Genomic DNA, 15000 nt, shown 5'->3' with positions numbered 1-15000 from the left:
AAAATGCAATCAAATTTTTTTTAAATAATTTTTTTTACAACAAACGATTCCAAACCTTTTTGTTATACTCTGTATAACCAGTAAATAATTCTTATTAATTAAAGTAAAAAATGTAAAGTTTCTAATAATTCTTATTCGAGTTGGTAATTATTTATGCAAGTCTCCAAATTACTTCAACAAAATTTTTAATGTAATCTGGCTATTAAATAATAATCAAATTAAGAATTTTTTCACTTTTGTTTATCCATCATCTGTGAGCTTACAATGTACGAAATAACTTATATTTCTGTGATTGTCTTTTGTATTTTAGATATAAGGCGAATTGATTAAAATGCTTTTATAACAAATAACTAACATTTTTTTGTTTATAAAAAATACTTGTTTTCTGCAAATTATATCTTTATCATAAATTATTTTTATATAATTATATCAAAGATATTTAATTAAATATCTTTAATTTGCTACGTATATGCTCGGGGAGCGGTAGAGCGATCCCCGGATTGGCGATTGAACAAGACTCGAAGGACCAGCGGGGGTGTGTCTCGGTCCCCGCAACGCGAATGAACGATAAAATACGTGCAGCGAGTAGTATGCAAGCAAAAGCGACTCACCGTTTCGTTGCCCGGTGCCCTCTCGGGTGTGTACTCGAGTCGTCCGTCTCCCGTAGGCTGGCAAACCCTCCGTGATAGCGGGAAGATGTACGGCAGGCAAGGGTAGAAACAGGCGGCAGGCAAGAAAGGCACGCAGAAGAGGCAAGCAAGCAAAATGCACATAACAGTGGCAAGCAGAGCGAGGCACGGCACGCGGTGCTCGGTGAATCGGTTCCAGTACAGACTCGATCACGTCCAAAAGTGTGTTGACTCGACGACTTCCGAAGGGAGAGAGTCGTGTTGATCGGACGACTTCCGAAGGGAGAGAGTCGTGTTGATCGGACGACTTCCGAAGGGAGAGTGTTTGCTCGCGTCGCGCTCCTGTTGAGAACCGGCGCGAGCGAGTATTTGTTCCAATAATTGGGGATGCCACCCGCGGGCGGGCAGCACGAGTCGGGTGAGTCGCGCGAATATTGACTTAAATCGCGATCCACTAACGTTTCGCGCGAGTCACCAACGCGGGATCTATTTATCGACGGCGCGACTTTACCGTCGAATCACGAACACGACAAATTACTGTAACGCGAATGATCGCTAATGCTATTGCGGACGAATTAACGATTAACACTAATATGTACAGCTATGTACAGGGGGCGAGCGCCAAACATACCCGCCCACCAAAATACGCGGTATTTTCCTTAAACCGGGGCAGTCGCCGGTGGAACAGGGCCCGTTGGCAAGGGGCACAATTTCGCCAAGAGACGCACCAGAGAGCCATCCGCCACCCGCACCGTGGCGACGCGCGGAACGCCATCGCTACCTGGATGTAGCGCCTCGACGCGTCCGCGCCTCCAACGTAAGGGCGACAAGTTGGCGTCCTTGATGAGGACCAGCGAGCCAACGACGATCTGATTAACAGAGGTCCACCACTTGGGACGCTGTTGTAGAGTAGTGAGATACTCCTGGTGCCAGCGTTTCCAGAAGTCTTGGTGAATTCGTTGAACGAGCTGCCATCGACTCAAGCGAGTAATCGGCAGCGAAGTCACGTCGTGCGTGGGAACGGATACCAGGGGCTCCATCGTGAGGAAATGTCCCGGGGATTGGACTTCGAGATCCGAAGGATCGGTGCTCACAGGGCAGAGGGGTCGGGAATTCAAAACGGCCTCGATTTGTGCGAGAACGGTAGTAAACTCCTCGATCGACAGGACTTGATCCCCCACCACCCGTCGCAGGTGAGTCTTGAATGATTTAACGCCCGACTCCCAGAGGCCCCCGAAGTGGGGTGCGGAGGGAGGATTAAATGTTTATTTTATTTTCTCCCGCTCTGCCGCAAGGCTCATGTGAGTTTCAAGTTCGCGCGCAGCCCCTACGAAATTGGTGCCGCAGTCACTGTAAAGGAGTGAGCAGCGTCCGCGTCGTGCCACGAAGCGTTGCAGCGCAGCGAGAAATGAGTCTGTGGACAACGAAAGTACTACTTCAAGATGCACAGCTTTGATTGCGAAACAAACGAATAGACAGACGTATGCCTTGAAGGAGGAGACGCCACGAGCTCGGCGAGTGACCAACGAGAATGGTCCAGCAAAGTCGACGCCAGTAATCGAGAAGGGCTTGACCTGACTGACTCTTTCGGTCGGCAGGGTCGCCATGAAGGGTTGAGTAGCACGCGGATTGGCTCGAAAGCATCTATAGCAGCGCGAGAGTACGCGACGGATAGCGCGGTGTACCCCAAGAATCCAAATCTCTGAGCCAATAAATACTGCATCGCGCGTCGACCCGGATGTAGGTGAGCGCGGTGCACCTGGTCGATCACGAGCTCCGTGAGCCTATGTTTATTGGGTAATAGTGCAGGGTGTTTGTTCTCGAATGACAGTGCGGATTGCACGAGCCTACCGCCCACCCTGAGGACGCCCGAGGGATCGAGGAAGGGAGCGAGTTTGAGAAGCGGCTTAGGGATCCCTTTCCCGATCCTAAGTCGGTCTGTTTCTTCTCGAAATGCATCCGTTTGCACGACCTTTACTACGACTAGTAATGCGGAATGCAGCTCGAGTTGATCAATGGCCAAAGTCGCGTGATCGGACTTGGCACGGAATTTATTTACAAACCTAAGACTATACGCGATTATTCTACAAATTTTGTCCAACGACGAAAATTTATCTAACAACGAAAGTACCGCGTTGGGCGTATCGAGCGCGACAAGAGATGTAACTCGTTCTTCCTCGATAGGAAGAACGTCTAGCTGAGGTGAAGGTTCAACTCGAGGTTCGAAGCGTACGAGCCACTCGGGGCCCGTCCACCACATCGAATTAGCCACCAGATCGCGGGGATAAAGTCCGCGGGAGCAATGATCCGCCGGATTGGTCTCCGTATCGACGTGGCCCCAGGATGAGACCGGTACCTTCTCTTGAATGAGAGCAACGCGGTTGCGAACAAACGTCTTCCACCTATGTGGAGACGAGCGAATCCAGGCAAGGACCACCTCGGCATCCGACCATGCATACTCAGCATCGATTCCGAGGTGTCCCTGAAGGACTTGACGAATGTAAGCGATGAGCTTCGAAAGAAGCAAAGCTGCACAGAGCTCTAAACGGGGAATTGTGACAGGCCGAAGCGGCGCCACTTTAGATTTAGCGCAGAGTAGGCGAATAACCACACCATCCCGGGTGACAAAACGTAAATAAATCACGGCTCCGTAGCCCAAATCACTGGCATTGCAAAAGCCATGAATCTCACAACGAACGACATTGCGTGTGTCAAAACGTGCGAGGGATGCGAAGCAAAGCTAACGCGTCGACTTCCGCCTGAAACCGATCCCAGCAGCGACGAATATCTGCGGGAGGCTCGTCATCCCATTCCAGTTTAAGCGTCCATAGACGTTGGATGAAACACTTCGCGGTAAACGTGAGAGGAGCCAGTAATCTTAAAGGGTCGAAAATACGCGCCACCTCCGACAGGATAGTACGTTTAGTGCATCTGCGATCCAACGGATTAACCTGGAATCCGAAACTATCGGATTGTGAGTACCACCAAAGGCTCAGGACTTTAAGAGATTGATCTTCGCTCGATTCAAACGATAACTCGGATAGGTTACATAACTGCGGGTCGAGTCCATCCAACGCGGCAGGATGGCTGCTCGCCCATTTTCTGAGTTCGAAGCCGGCGCTTCGGAGAAGCGATAACAATTGATCTCGAAGCGCGCGAGCCTTTTCCACTGTACGAACACTAACTACGACGTCGTCAACGTATAGCGCCTCGAATAACGCCGCGAAAGCCAAAGGGTATTCTTCCCGATATTGGATAGCGAGCTGGAGTAAGCAATAGATCGCCAGGAACGGTGAACAAGTTAAACCGAACGTAACTGTCGTGAGCAGATAATCAAGGATAGGATCCGACTCCGAGAAGCGCCAGACAATGCGTTGGTAGTCGCATTGCTCAGGATTCATCTATACTTGGCGAAACATCTGTTTCACGTCTGCAGTGAAAACTACCGGTTTGGCGCGAAATCTAATCAAGATCGCGAGTAAGTCTTGTTGTAATTTCGGACCGCTAAGTAACGTGTCGTTCAACGATAGCCCGTTCGCGCATCGCGACGAGGCGTTGAACACTACCCGTAATTTGGTGGTAGTGCTATCGAGTTTGTACACGCCGTGGTGAGGCAAATAATAAATATGACCATCCGACGGGAATGGATCACGAATTACTTCCATATGACCGCTATCGAGATAGTCTTGCATGAATTTATTGTAACCGATTCTAAACTCTGGGTTCGATTTGAAACGACGTTCAAGTGCGCGGAGACGACTAACAGCTATAGAACGCGAGTCGACGAATGTAGGAGGATCCGACGCGAATGGATACGAAACCACGAAACGACCGGAGTGGTCACGATATGTGGTCTTGGCAAAGATCTCTTTGCAACGCCGATCTTCTTCTGAACAAGGAGCGTGTTCCGGCACCTCCTCTAATTGCCAAAGGTTGCTCACGGATCTCTCGATCGACTCGAGGGTGGTAGCAAACGAGCGCAGGGGTGCCGATTGCACCGTTGAGAATACCGCACCTGTCAGTACCCAACCGAAAATTGTATTGAAAGCGTCAGGTTCTCCCTTCCTTCCCTTACGGCGGCCGTCGCGCAACACAGATACAAACGATTCAGCTCCCAAAAGAATGTCAATATTACCGGGCACACAATATTCGGGATCCGCGAGCGGCAATCCTTTCAAATGATTCCACGACCGGACTTCGACTTTATCATTAGGCAACGGCGAAGTTATACGCGAGAGGACCGTAGCCTCAATGGAGAAACAAGTATCGTCCCGACCGCGCGCACGAATTACAAAGGAGGTGAGGCCCCTCGTTGTAGCCGCCTTAGTCTCGTTTATAGCGAATACGGTCGCACTGTGCTTGGTGCGACGGAAGCCGCCTCTCTGAAGGCAGCCTTCTGTAATGAAATTGGCCTGGCTCGCGCTATCCAACAATACGCGAACGGGTAACGCGTTGCCGTAGGCGTCTATCACCTCAGCTCGGACGGTGGAAAGCAGGACGACCCGATTGGCTAGACTAGCCATGGTGACGATTGGTTTGTCCTCCGATTGAGGAGCGCTCGCGGAGTCCGGAATGACCGGAGGCGCGGTCACAGATGCGGGCGTAGAATCAGAATTAGCGCTCCGATCAAAATGTAAGAGCGTATGATGTTTCACGCCGCAGGTTCTACACGTCCACGTGGAAGGACAATTGTTCATGCCATGCCCCGGTCGCAGGCAATTGAGGCACAATTTCGAATCACGAGCCGTCGACTGTCTTTCTCTCGGCGAGAGTTTGAGAAATCGCGGGCACTTCGATATATAGTGCTGTTCCTTGCACACCGGGCAATCGGCCGTGTGCGTTACGAATGACGAGACCGACGCAGACTTGGATTTGTTCGACGAGGTGGACGGACCCGCGATGGCCTCGAGAACCTTACAGTGCTCCGAAAGAAATTTCGTGAGTTGATTGTATCGCGGTATCTCCTCAGTCCTATGCGCTGATTCGAATTTTTCCCGAAGGGAGCGGGGAAGCTTGTCTAACAAGAATTTCAATAGAAGAAAGTCCCACAAATTCGTCGGGAATTTCATCAAGGAGAGCGCGCGCGTATTCTCGGAGAACGCATCTAACAGGTTGCGGAGGGCCTCGGCCGATTCTGTCTTCAATGGCTTTGAGTCGAGCATTGAATTTAAATGATAGTCCGCGAGCTTTCTTTTATTCCTATATCGAGAGAGTAGGGAGTCGTAAGCGATCATATACTAATCCGAGGAAAACGGCAAGTTTTTAATTACGTTGAGGGCTTCCCCCTTTAACGAGGCCAGCAGGTATTGATACTTTTCTATCGCGGAGAGCTGCCGGTTCTCGTGAATCGACGTATTGTACAAGGCGATAAAGGACGGCCACAGCGAGAGGTCACCCGAGAATTGCGGCAGCGCGATCTTAGGCAATTTGACAGCCGAATTATGGCCCGCGGGCTGCGTCTGAGCGTTTCCGTGCGGTGCGCCGGTGATAAGGTGATACCGGCTCTTTACGGCATAGTGCATTTTGTCGAATTCGGCTCTAATCACGTCCTCGGCCTCGAAATCCGCGGTTTCCTGAATGATTTTCAGGTGAGCGTTCTCGAAATCCTCCGCGAGTTTTGCCACGCTCGGATAGCGGGCGAGAAAATTCGCGCGGATCGCCGTGTCGGTCGCGGCTTGCAAGGAGAGATCGTGAATCTTTCGTATCCGCCTAATGCACAATTCGCGACGAGCTTCGGCGTTCTTAGGCATGGTGCGAATAAACGATAAGAAATAGATATATGACTATTTTCCCGCGAAAAGACAGAGAGGAAGAGAGTGATTCAGCAAACAATTATAGCAGAGTATATACAAAGTCAGAACGGTCGAAGGACAGCGAAATATAATCTCGAGTCGACGGCAGCTCGAAACGATCCACAACACATATAGTCGAAAACAACGAGACACAAAGACTCTGAGTTCGACCGACAGAAAAACTGAGGCAAAACAATAACGTCCGCTCGCCAAGGTGACGAGTAACGGATGGCTCCGTTCGAAATATCGGAGCAATGGCACGGTGGAATATTCGCGAAAGAATATTCCTTAATTCTAACGTAATAAATCGTATCGTGCACTCGAGCGACAATGACGATTTGATTGCACAATTAATTCGACGGTAAGAGCGATCAGCGATAATGGCGCGCAAGGCTCCGCACGTGTATTCTCGTCGCGAGCGGTTGCGAGCGAGAGATATCGAGGCGGGCGAGCAAGGCCGATTAATACGTAGATGCACGAGCGCGAGCGAATTAATTTAACGATAGCGATCCGCTATAAGGGATGCTAGTACGAGGACTTTGATATCGAATTTACGAGGTATTCTAGCGAAAGGTCGGCGGTATTCACTAACGCGACGATCCGGCTCGAAGGACCAATGCTCGGGGGGCGGTAGAGCGATCCCCGGATTGACGATTGAACGAGACTCGAAGGACCAGCGGGGGTGTGTCTCGGTCCCCGCAACGCAAATGAACGATAAAATACGTGCAGCGAGTAGTATGCAAGCAAAAGCGACTCACCGTTTCGTTGCCAGGTGCCCTCTCGGGTGTGTACTCGAGTCGTCCGTCTTCCGTAGGCAGGCAAACCCTCCGTGATAGCGGGAAGATGTACGGCAGGCAAGGGTAGAAACAGGCGGCAGGCAAGAAAGGCACGCAGAAGAGGCAAGCAAGCAAAATGCACATAACAGTGGCAAGCAGAGCGAGGCACGGCACGCGGTGCTCGGTGAATCGGTTCCAGTACAGAGTCTGTACTGGAACCGTCTGTACTACAGACTCGATCACGTCCAAAAGTGTGTTGACTCGACGACTTCCGAAGGGAGAGAGTCGTGTTGATCGGACGACTTCCGAAGGGAGAGAGTCGTGTTGATCGGACGACTTCCGAAGGGAGAGTGTTTGCTCGCGTCGCGCTCCTGTTGAGAACCGGCGCGAGCGAGTATTTGTTCCAATAATTGGGGATGCCACCCGCGGGCGGGCAGCACGAGTCGGGTGAGTCGCGCGAATATTGACTTAGATCGCGATCCACCAACGTTTCGCGCGAGTCACCAACGCGGGATCTATTTATCGACGGCGCGACTTTACCGTCGAATCACGAACACGACAAATTACTGTAACGCGAATGATTGCTAATGCTATTGCGGACGAATTAACGATTAACACTAATATGTACAGCTATGTACAGGGGGCGAGCGCCAAACAGTATAAATAAATTCATATTTATATATTTAAATATCACATTAGACGAATATCTATCATCGAACATTTAATTTGTTATAGTTAAACATGGCCAGATATCGTCATACCTAAACTGTTTTCGATCAAACACAACTTCAGTTTGACTTATATCTGGATAGATATGGTCAGATGTAATGTATTTTGGATCGCATTCGAGTATAGATATTGTTATATCTAAATAGATACAGTCAGATCTGAGTGTTTCGATGAAATTCAATCACAGATATGGTTCGATCTAAGCAGATATGGTCCGATCTGAACCGTCAAAGACCAGAGATTACACTCCATATATAGTATATATATAAACATATATAACCAGATCTGCGCAGACATGAGAAGTCATATCTGAGCATATCTGACCAGATAAAATTTGATCTGCTGGTCAGATCTAATCCTATTTTCCCGGGAATATGTTACATGTAGAGAACTAGTAGATACGAGAGCTAAATACGTCTTGCTTAATGTGTGGATAGTAGTAAAAATTGTAACATTCAAATAACATTAATAGTAAATAATTATATACTTGCTTTAATTGTATTGATCTCATGTCTATTTTTAAACAAAGTTAATTTTTGGAACATCTACTTTTTCCAAAATCTTGCACATATATACTTTGATTTATTATGTACTTTGCGTATTTTTTTTTCTTTTATTTTATTAGGATTTTAATATTTCGATAAACCGTGTACGTGTTAATTATTAAACCCAACAGCCGATAAGTCAGGCTACTATGACCCAGCGAATTATAATGCACCTTACTATACATGGGTGTCCACTGTGTCCAGTATATAGTATTACAACACGTTATTGTTATTATTAATACGACATTAATAATTCAATATCCAATTTTTATTAACAACTGTAAAATTATTATTAAACATGTAGGTGCTGAAAAGCATTTTGCCACAATTGAAGAACGCTCAACAGGCGCAAGAAAATACGTCCAAAGACTATAATAACGCATTACCAATCCAAAGAACGAAGTAAGTATTTTTCGTATTTGAAGTGTCCCTCCCGAATGTTTCTACAATACATAAATTGAGTTTCAAAGGCAAATAAATTACAATAAATCGTCAAGCAGTTTAATCATTTCAAAATAATTATTATTACGTTACTAATATAGGGTCCGTTCCGTTTCACGCATATGCGCGCATTTTCTATGGTAAACGTTAAGTATGCTATAGATAAATGCGCGCATATGCGTGAAACGGAACGGACCCATAGTCTTGAATACTCAAAATCGTTTTGACTTCTTACTAGATTGTTTCTAGATCTATTATAGAGGCACTACACAGTCGAGATTATTTAACTCTTTGAAGCACGGTACATCAAAGGACGATTTATATGAAAAAAAGGTTGTCCGTCAATTTTTTGAATTTTTAATATGTTATGGTACTTGTGTCCCTGATAAAAAGTTTCAAATTTTATCAACTTTCTGATTAGTTTCTGAGTTATAAGAATTTGAAAGTCGCGTTCACAAGACTGCCTGTATACGTTTGTCTACAGGAGTTTACACTTAATACAGTGAAAAATAATTAATATAATGAAAGCACGAATAGAAGCCAAAAATCGTCATAGAAGAAATGCAATATGGAATCAATTGAATGAAACTTATGCACTTCTTTTTTGCTAGACTTACAAGGGAACATTTGGAATTGTGCCTCACCGATTTTAATGGGCTTTGGCTATGTTGTAGAGTAGCAAAAAATAACACACGTATTTTTTTTATCAGTTTCGAAGCATGTTTAGGGATTGAAATAACTTCTCAAAACAAATTCCATATATTTGAATACGAGTGAATATCTCTGAAATCATGAAGTGAAAAAATGTTTTAAACAAAAAGGTTACAGTATTAAGTGATCTCTGTACGTGCATTTAAATTTTTTAAAAAGTTATATTTTTGCAAAAATAATACTGAACAGTGGGGATATGTTAAAAAATCATGCTTCTTGATCAAACTATGATGTATATAACTATATAGGTACTCTTAAGTTAAAATTTCTGAAATATAAATAATCTGTTATAGAATTAATAAGATAATTCTAATAATTAAGGTAATTAGTCCGGCCCGTAAACTCATTTTCTTAGGAATCTTGTAAAAATTGGACAGAGCATATTAATGTAAACACGCTCTACACAAATGTGCAATTAGAAAAAGATTGACCGAAGTTGAAATAATAAAAGTTAAAATTAGCACTTGTTACATGTATCATAGGACGAAAACGGCTTCCGATATCACGCTTCTAATTGTAGAGATCAAAGTACTCTTATGGTTTTAATGAAAGAAGATGATAAAAGAGACTTGCAAGGATATTCTTACAAAAATACAAGCCCTTTAACCGTCTAGTTTCTAAGCAATTGATACTGAAAGTAGGTACACAATTTCTGATAGCGGTAGACACATGACAGCTAACCTTTAGAAGATCTAATAGCACATATATTAGTGCATGTCTATATACATGTATGTACATATGAGATTCTTACACACACGTGCATAACGCGGAAAACCACAGCCAAATACTATATATGTCATTTGTCTATCATTAACTTTTTGACAGTATTGTCACGGACGAACTACTTTAACTGAAATATACTGATACTGAACTGATTTAAAAATTGCAAGTTTTAAGAAACACACGCTATAGATGTCTCATACAGCACAAAAAGTTGAAACAACGTTGCAATGTTGAATGTTGAAGTTTAAATATCTTTCCAACGTTGAATCTATGTTGATTCTCTACATTGATTCTTTATGTTGATATAACATTGAAACAACATTGAACAATTATTAATCTTTCCGCGCTAGTTTGCAACGACGCCGCTAGGCGACAGATGACGGTAAGACCAACTCGTAAGTAAATTTCAGTTGGGGCGAATATAAGCAGGCCCCCGGCAAAGCAAAATCGTGACATTCGCAAGTCTTCGGGTCCGACTCTTCTTTTAGATGTAGAGGAATAATATAATCTGAGCTCAGAAAACTTCCAACAGTTACGTTTCAACAAATAAAAACACGTTCTTCTAAATTTTAATCAGTATTTAACAATTTAATTGTTGTTGCATTGTTTTTAATATTCGCCAGTTAATATATTATTACAAGATTTTTTAACACTATATAAAGATGTGTTATATACAAGTATAAGCAAAAAGGAAGCGTCAGAGAATCACCACTAGCCCGTTTGATCATCGAGCAATGTTTTCTGAATGTTGAAACAACATCCACAAGATATTACAATTTAGCTGACATTAGACGTGTGTGCAATGTCTTTTCAACGTTGAATCTACATTTCGTAACGTTGATGCAATATTGCAAATGTTGCAATGCAATGTTTTTGAGATGTTGATTCAGCATTTGTGTGCTGTATGGGTTTTATTATCAATATGAGCTTATGGGGACGAAATGATATACACGAGCCTAATCAATCCAGTCGCTACTAAAGTGTTTATTGTTGTTTTTGAACATAGATATTTTAAGAAGTGTCAAAATTTTGTATTTTTCAAAGGCATTATTCTTTCTAATCAATTATAATTGGTGAAACAAAAAACCTTAATTTAAAAATGCATAAAAGGGAAATTGCAATAAAACATATTTATCATGAACTGTCGCTTTATAAATTTGTATTTGTTATTAATTGTATTACGAGGTTTTTATTTTTTTATATAAACCTTATAAAAAAAATACTGAAATGCATCAATGCATTGTTTCGCTGAATACCATTTGCCGGTAATTATGCATACACGGAGAAAAAGTTATGGTTGCTACAACAGAATAATAATGTTAATTTTCGCCCATCCATACAAAAGGGTTATGGAAACCATAGTACTCTGGAAGTGACCTATATGGTTGCCCTAACCTTAGTAAAGGTAGCTACTATATGGATGTTGCAACCATAATATATGGATGTTACAACCATAATAAACAAATATTCACTCGACAAAAAAATTATTTATTTCGAAATTTTATTACTATTTTTTAACTAAATTTGTTTCTTAAGATGCAGTCTATGATTATAAATATTTTCTCGTATTTGAAAAAAACACTTACCTTGGTGGGATTCGAACTCGGGACCTCTGGATCGTGAGCCAACTGCCTTACGTGGTAGACTACTTCTTAATTTAATGTGAGTGTTATATATAGTCTACATATGTCATAACCAGCGCAAATATATAATTTTTCAAAAATCATCTTAAGAAACAAATTCAGTTTAAAAAGAGTAATAAAATTTTGAATTGGATATATGATGTAATATTTCTTAATGTCGGGTGAATGTCAGAAACCAGTGTCGGCTCATTACGAAATTTTGTGTTCGTAAATATATTTATGAAAAAAGTATATTTATAAAGTTAAAACATCCTTATCAAATCCACTTTATTCTATGCAGAAATTCTTTTGCGCGCGCAATGGAACTAAACTCTCAATCATGCAGTGATTCAGTGCTGTACCGTGCAGCTATATCTTATGGATCTCTCAACCATAATATTTGTGCTGCAGACCACATAAGAGAGATAGCAATAATTCTTTGGTTGAGGCAACCATATACGAGGGTATTGTAACCGAATGTCACTTATCGTAAGAACTACGGTTATGAAAATTGTATAAATGAGCATATCTTAACAGCTACATTCAATGTAATATCAATTTAACTTGAATTCACATACATTTCTTTTTCAATCATAGAGAATGTTGTTGTAACAACCGTAGCAATTTTCTCCGTGTGATAATATCTTTCATGATCTAAAATTTTTAAGTTATCCCAATCGAAATCGTGGTCATTCTAAGTTCTGTGATCAGTAATCACGGAGTGGGCAGAACTGTTTCTGTGGATATGACTGCGATGTTCGGATATTCTAGTTTTTAATTGTCTGCCAGTCTGCCCCACGTATGAAGCGTTGCAATCTCGGCAAGAGATCTTATAGACAACGTTACTCATTGCGGAAACCGGGAGAGCATCCTTCTGAACTTTGATAAATTTATTTAATTTATTAACGCTGTAAAATGATAATTTTGTGTCTGATTCTCTAAAAATATTTTTGAAATTGACTGAAAATGGAAAAAAAAAGGAATGGTAAACCACGTCCCCCTCACATCATTGTCAAGTGTCTCGTCAAAATTTTGTTTTTTAGTTTGTTTAAAAAAGAGACTTTTAAGACGTTCATGAATTGTGTTAATTGTGTTAATTCTCAAAGTAAGCTTTAAGAATATGCAATAAAAAATGGAGGTTTCAATGGTTTTAAAGGTTTTAAAGCTACCACAGATATTTCTCAAAAAATTCAAAATTTTATAAGAAATGAATCCCTTTACCGATCATCGCCAAATTCAATACCAACCTTCCAATGACACATTAAAAAAAAATGAGCCCGATATCTAAAAAATTACGGAAGTTTTAGAGCTACCACAACACTTCAAATACCATACACACTCACACACAACACCTTTAAAACAATTGAAACCCTCATTTTTTATTGCATATTCTTAAAGCTTACTTCGAGAATTTTCTAAAACACTATAAAACATTATTTTTTTATTAAGTACTTCTTGTGTTATTACGGAAGTTAGAACTACCACTTCAAATACCATAATTTTTTTTAGAAATGTCTGTGATAGCTATAACTTCCGCAAATTTTGAGATATCGGGCTATTTCTAATTTTATTATATTCTTCAGTCTTTTCTACTCCTATTTCATATATAATTCTTTAAGATTTGGTTTATTAGATCCAGCTTTATACGCGATCAAAGAGGTCCATATGCGAAGTCCATATATGGACCATATAGTCTGAACTCCCAAAGTCAACATCGATTTGGCATTGCGTCGATTATAAAACCCCACTTATGTGCTACTAAGCTGATCCTCTTTCAATTCATAAAAAGGTTAAATTTAAAATTTAAAAAAGTGTGCAAATTAGAAACTTGCACATTGCTTCCTCATCATTACAGATCGCTACCATTGCTCCTATTTTATTTCGCTCATCATTTCTCTATGAGGAAGCCAAACTAATAAATACTAATAATTATGCATCGAATGAAATACAAGCTTTCTTATAAGAGGAGTTTTGTGAGCGAAATAAAATAGGAGCAATGGTAGCGATCTGTAATGATGAGGAAGCAAGTTTCTAATTTGCACACTTTTTTAAATTGATTCGTATAATTCGTATAATCATCTTCTTTCCATGGACGGATCGTTGTGCCTATAAAGAATTCAAAAAGATTGTGGGAAAATTTGATTCCTGTAGCTAATGTTTTTATGTCAAACTCTTGTTTCTCTAAGCTTGACGTTGATGCATCTTCATCAACCTTCATCAACTGAGTTTTCTCTGTCAAAATTTCTTAATTCAGCTTCTGTAAGATCTTCTTCATATGACTGTAATAATTCATTAATGTTTTTAATTTTCAATTCTTTCGGAACCCTCCTTTCTAATGCTGCCGGTAATTTCTGTAATGTCTTGCGTGGTCTCACTTTAAATAAGGTTAAAAGAAAGGCAGTAAAGGTAAATAATATGTGCTAAGTTAATAAAAGAAATTAATAAGGTAAATAAATAATTGTTTGGAAATAAATTGTTTGAAGTAGATATATAGGCATGATGTGGAAACTCTTAGTATTGGACTGCAAAAAATTATTTTTCTGAAGTTTATTGTATATAAGTAGGATAAGTCTTTTCGATGTATTTATATCCGCGAATATTGAAATATCTATCCGCGGATAAAAAAATGTGGTCACAAATATGTTGACCGCGAATAGCGAATCCGCGAATAAGGAGTGTCGACTGTATATCTATTTACAAGTCAATGTATATGTCGTAGGCAAATAGTTTAATAGTTATATTAGGAAAATAGCTTTTGACTAGACAAATGCTATCTGGCTGGTCGAATGACTTTTGCCCGTTTATTTTTGTTCAAATGCTATTTTCCTAAGCAAATGCTATTTAACTGAACCGCTGTTAGGCAAGTGGGTAATTATGCATATTAATACCGCACTCGCCAATAACCTTGACCTTGACATATGTTGTCAAGGTCACTCTCCTGAGTGACCTTCAGAAGGTTTTAGCCGGCGGTCGTTATTCGTTAAAAAGTTATTAACAAAAAAAAGTTTGGTAAATATAGCAACTATTTTGAG

The 15000-nt window shown here is 41.6% G+C and overlaps 1 protein-coding gene across 12 annotated transcripts in view; it reads left to right on the top strand.

Annotated features, from left to right (window-relative positions):
• The window catches only part of LOC139781649 (uncharacterized), a 173269-nt gene that overhangs the window by 121788 nt on the left and 36481 nt on the right, over positions 1–15000 (top strand). For all 12 annotated transcript variants that reach the window (XM_071720513.1, XM_071720510.1, XM_071720514.1 and 9 more), the window contains one exon: positions 8776–8873. In XM_071720513.1, the coding sequence (XP_071576614.1) occupies positions 8776–8873 (98 nt within the window). The remainder of the gene's footprint in view (positions 1–8775; positions 8874–15000) is intronic.

Source organism: Temnothorax nylanderi, unplaced genomic scaffold (assembly GCF_030848795.1).
Source record: "Temnothorax nylanderi isolate EJ_2023f unplaced genomic scaffold, tnyl_v1.0 TNYL_tig0351_pilon, whole genome shotgun sequence".
Lineage (NCBI taxonomy): Eukaryota > Metazoa > Arthropoda > Insecta > Hymenoptera > Formicidae > Temnothorax > Temnothorax nylanderi.
Note: the sequence above shows the minus strand (reverse complement) of the source record. Positions and strands in the feature narration are given on the sequence as shown.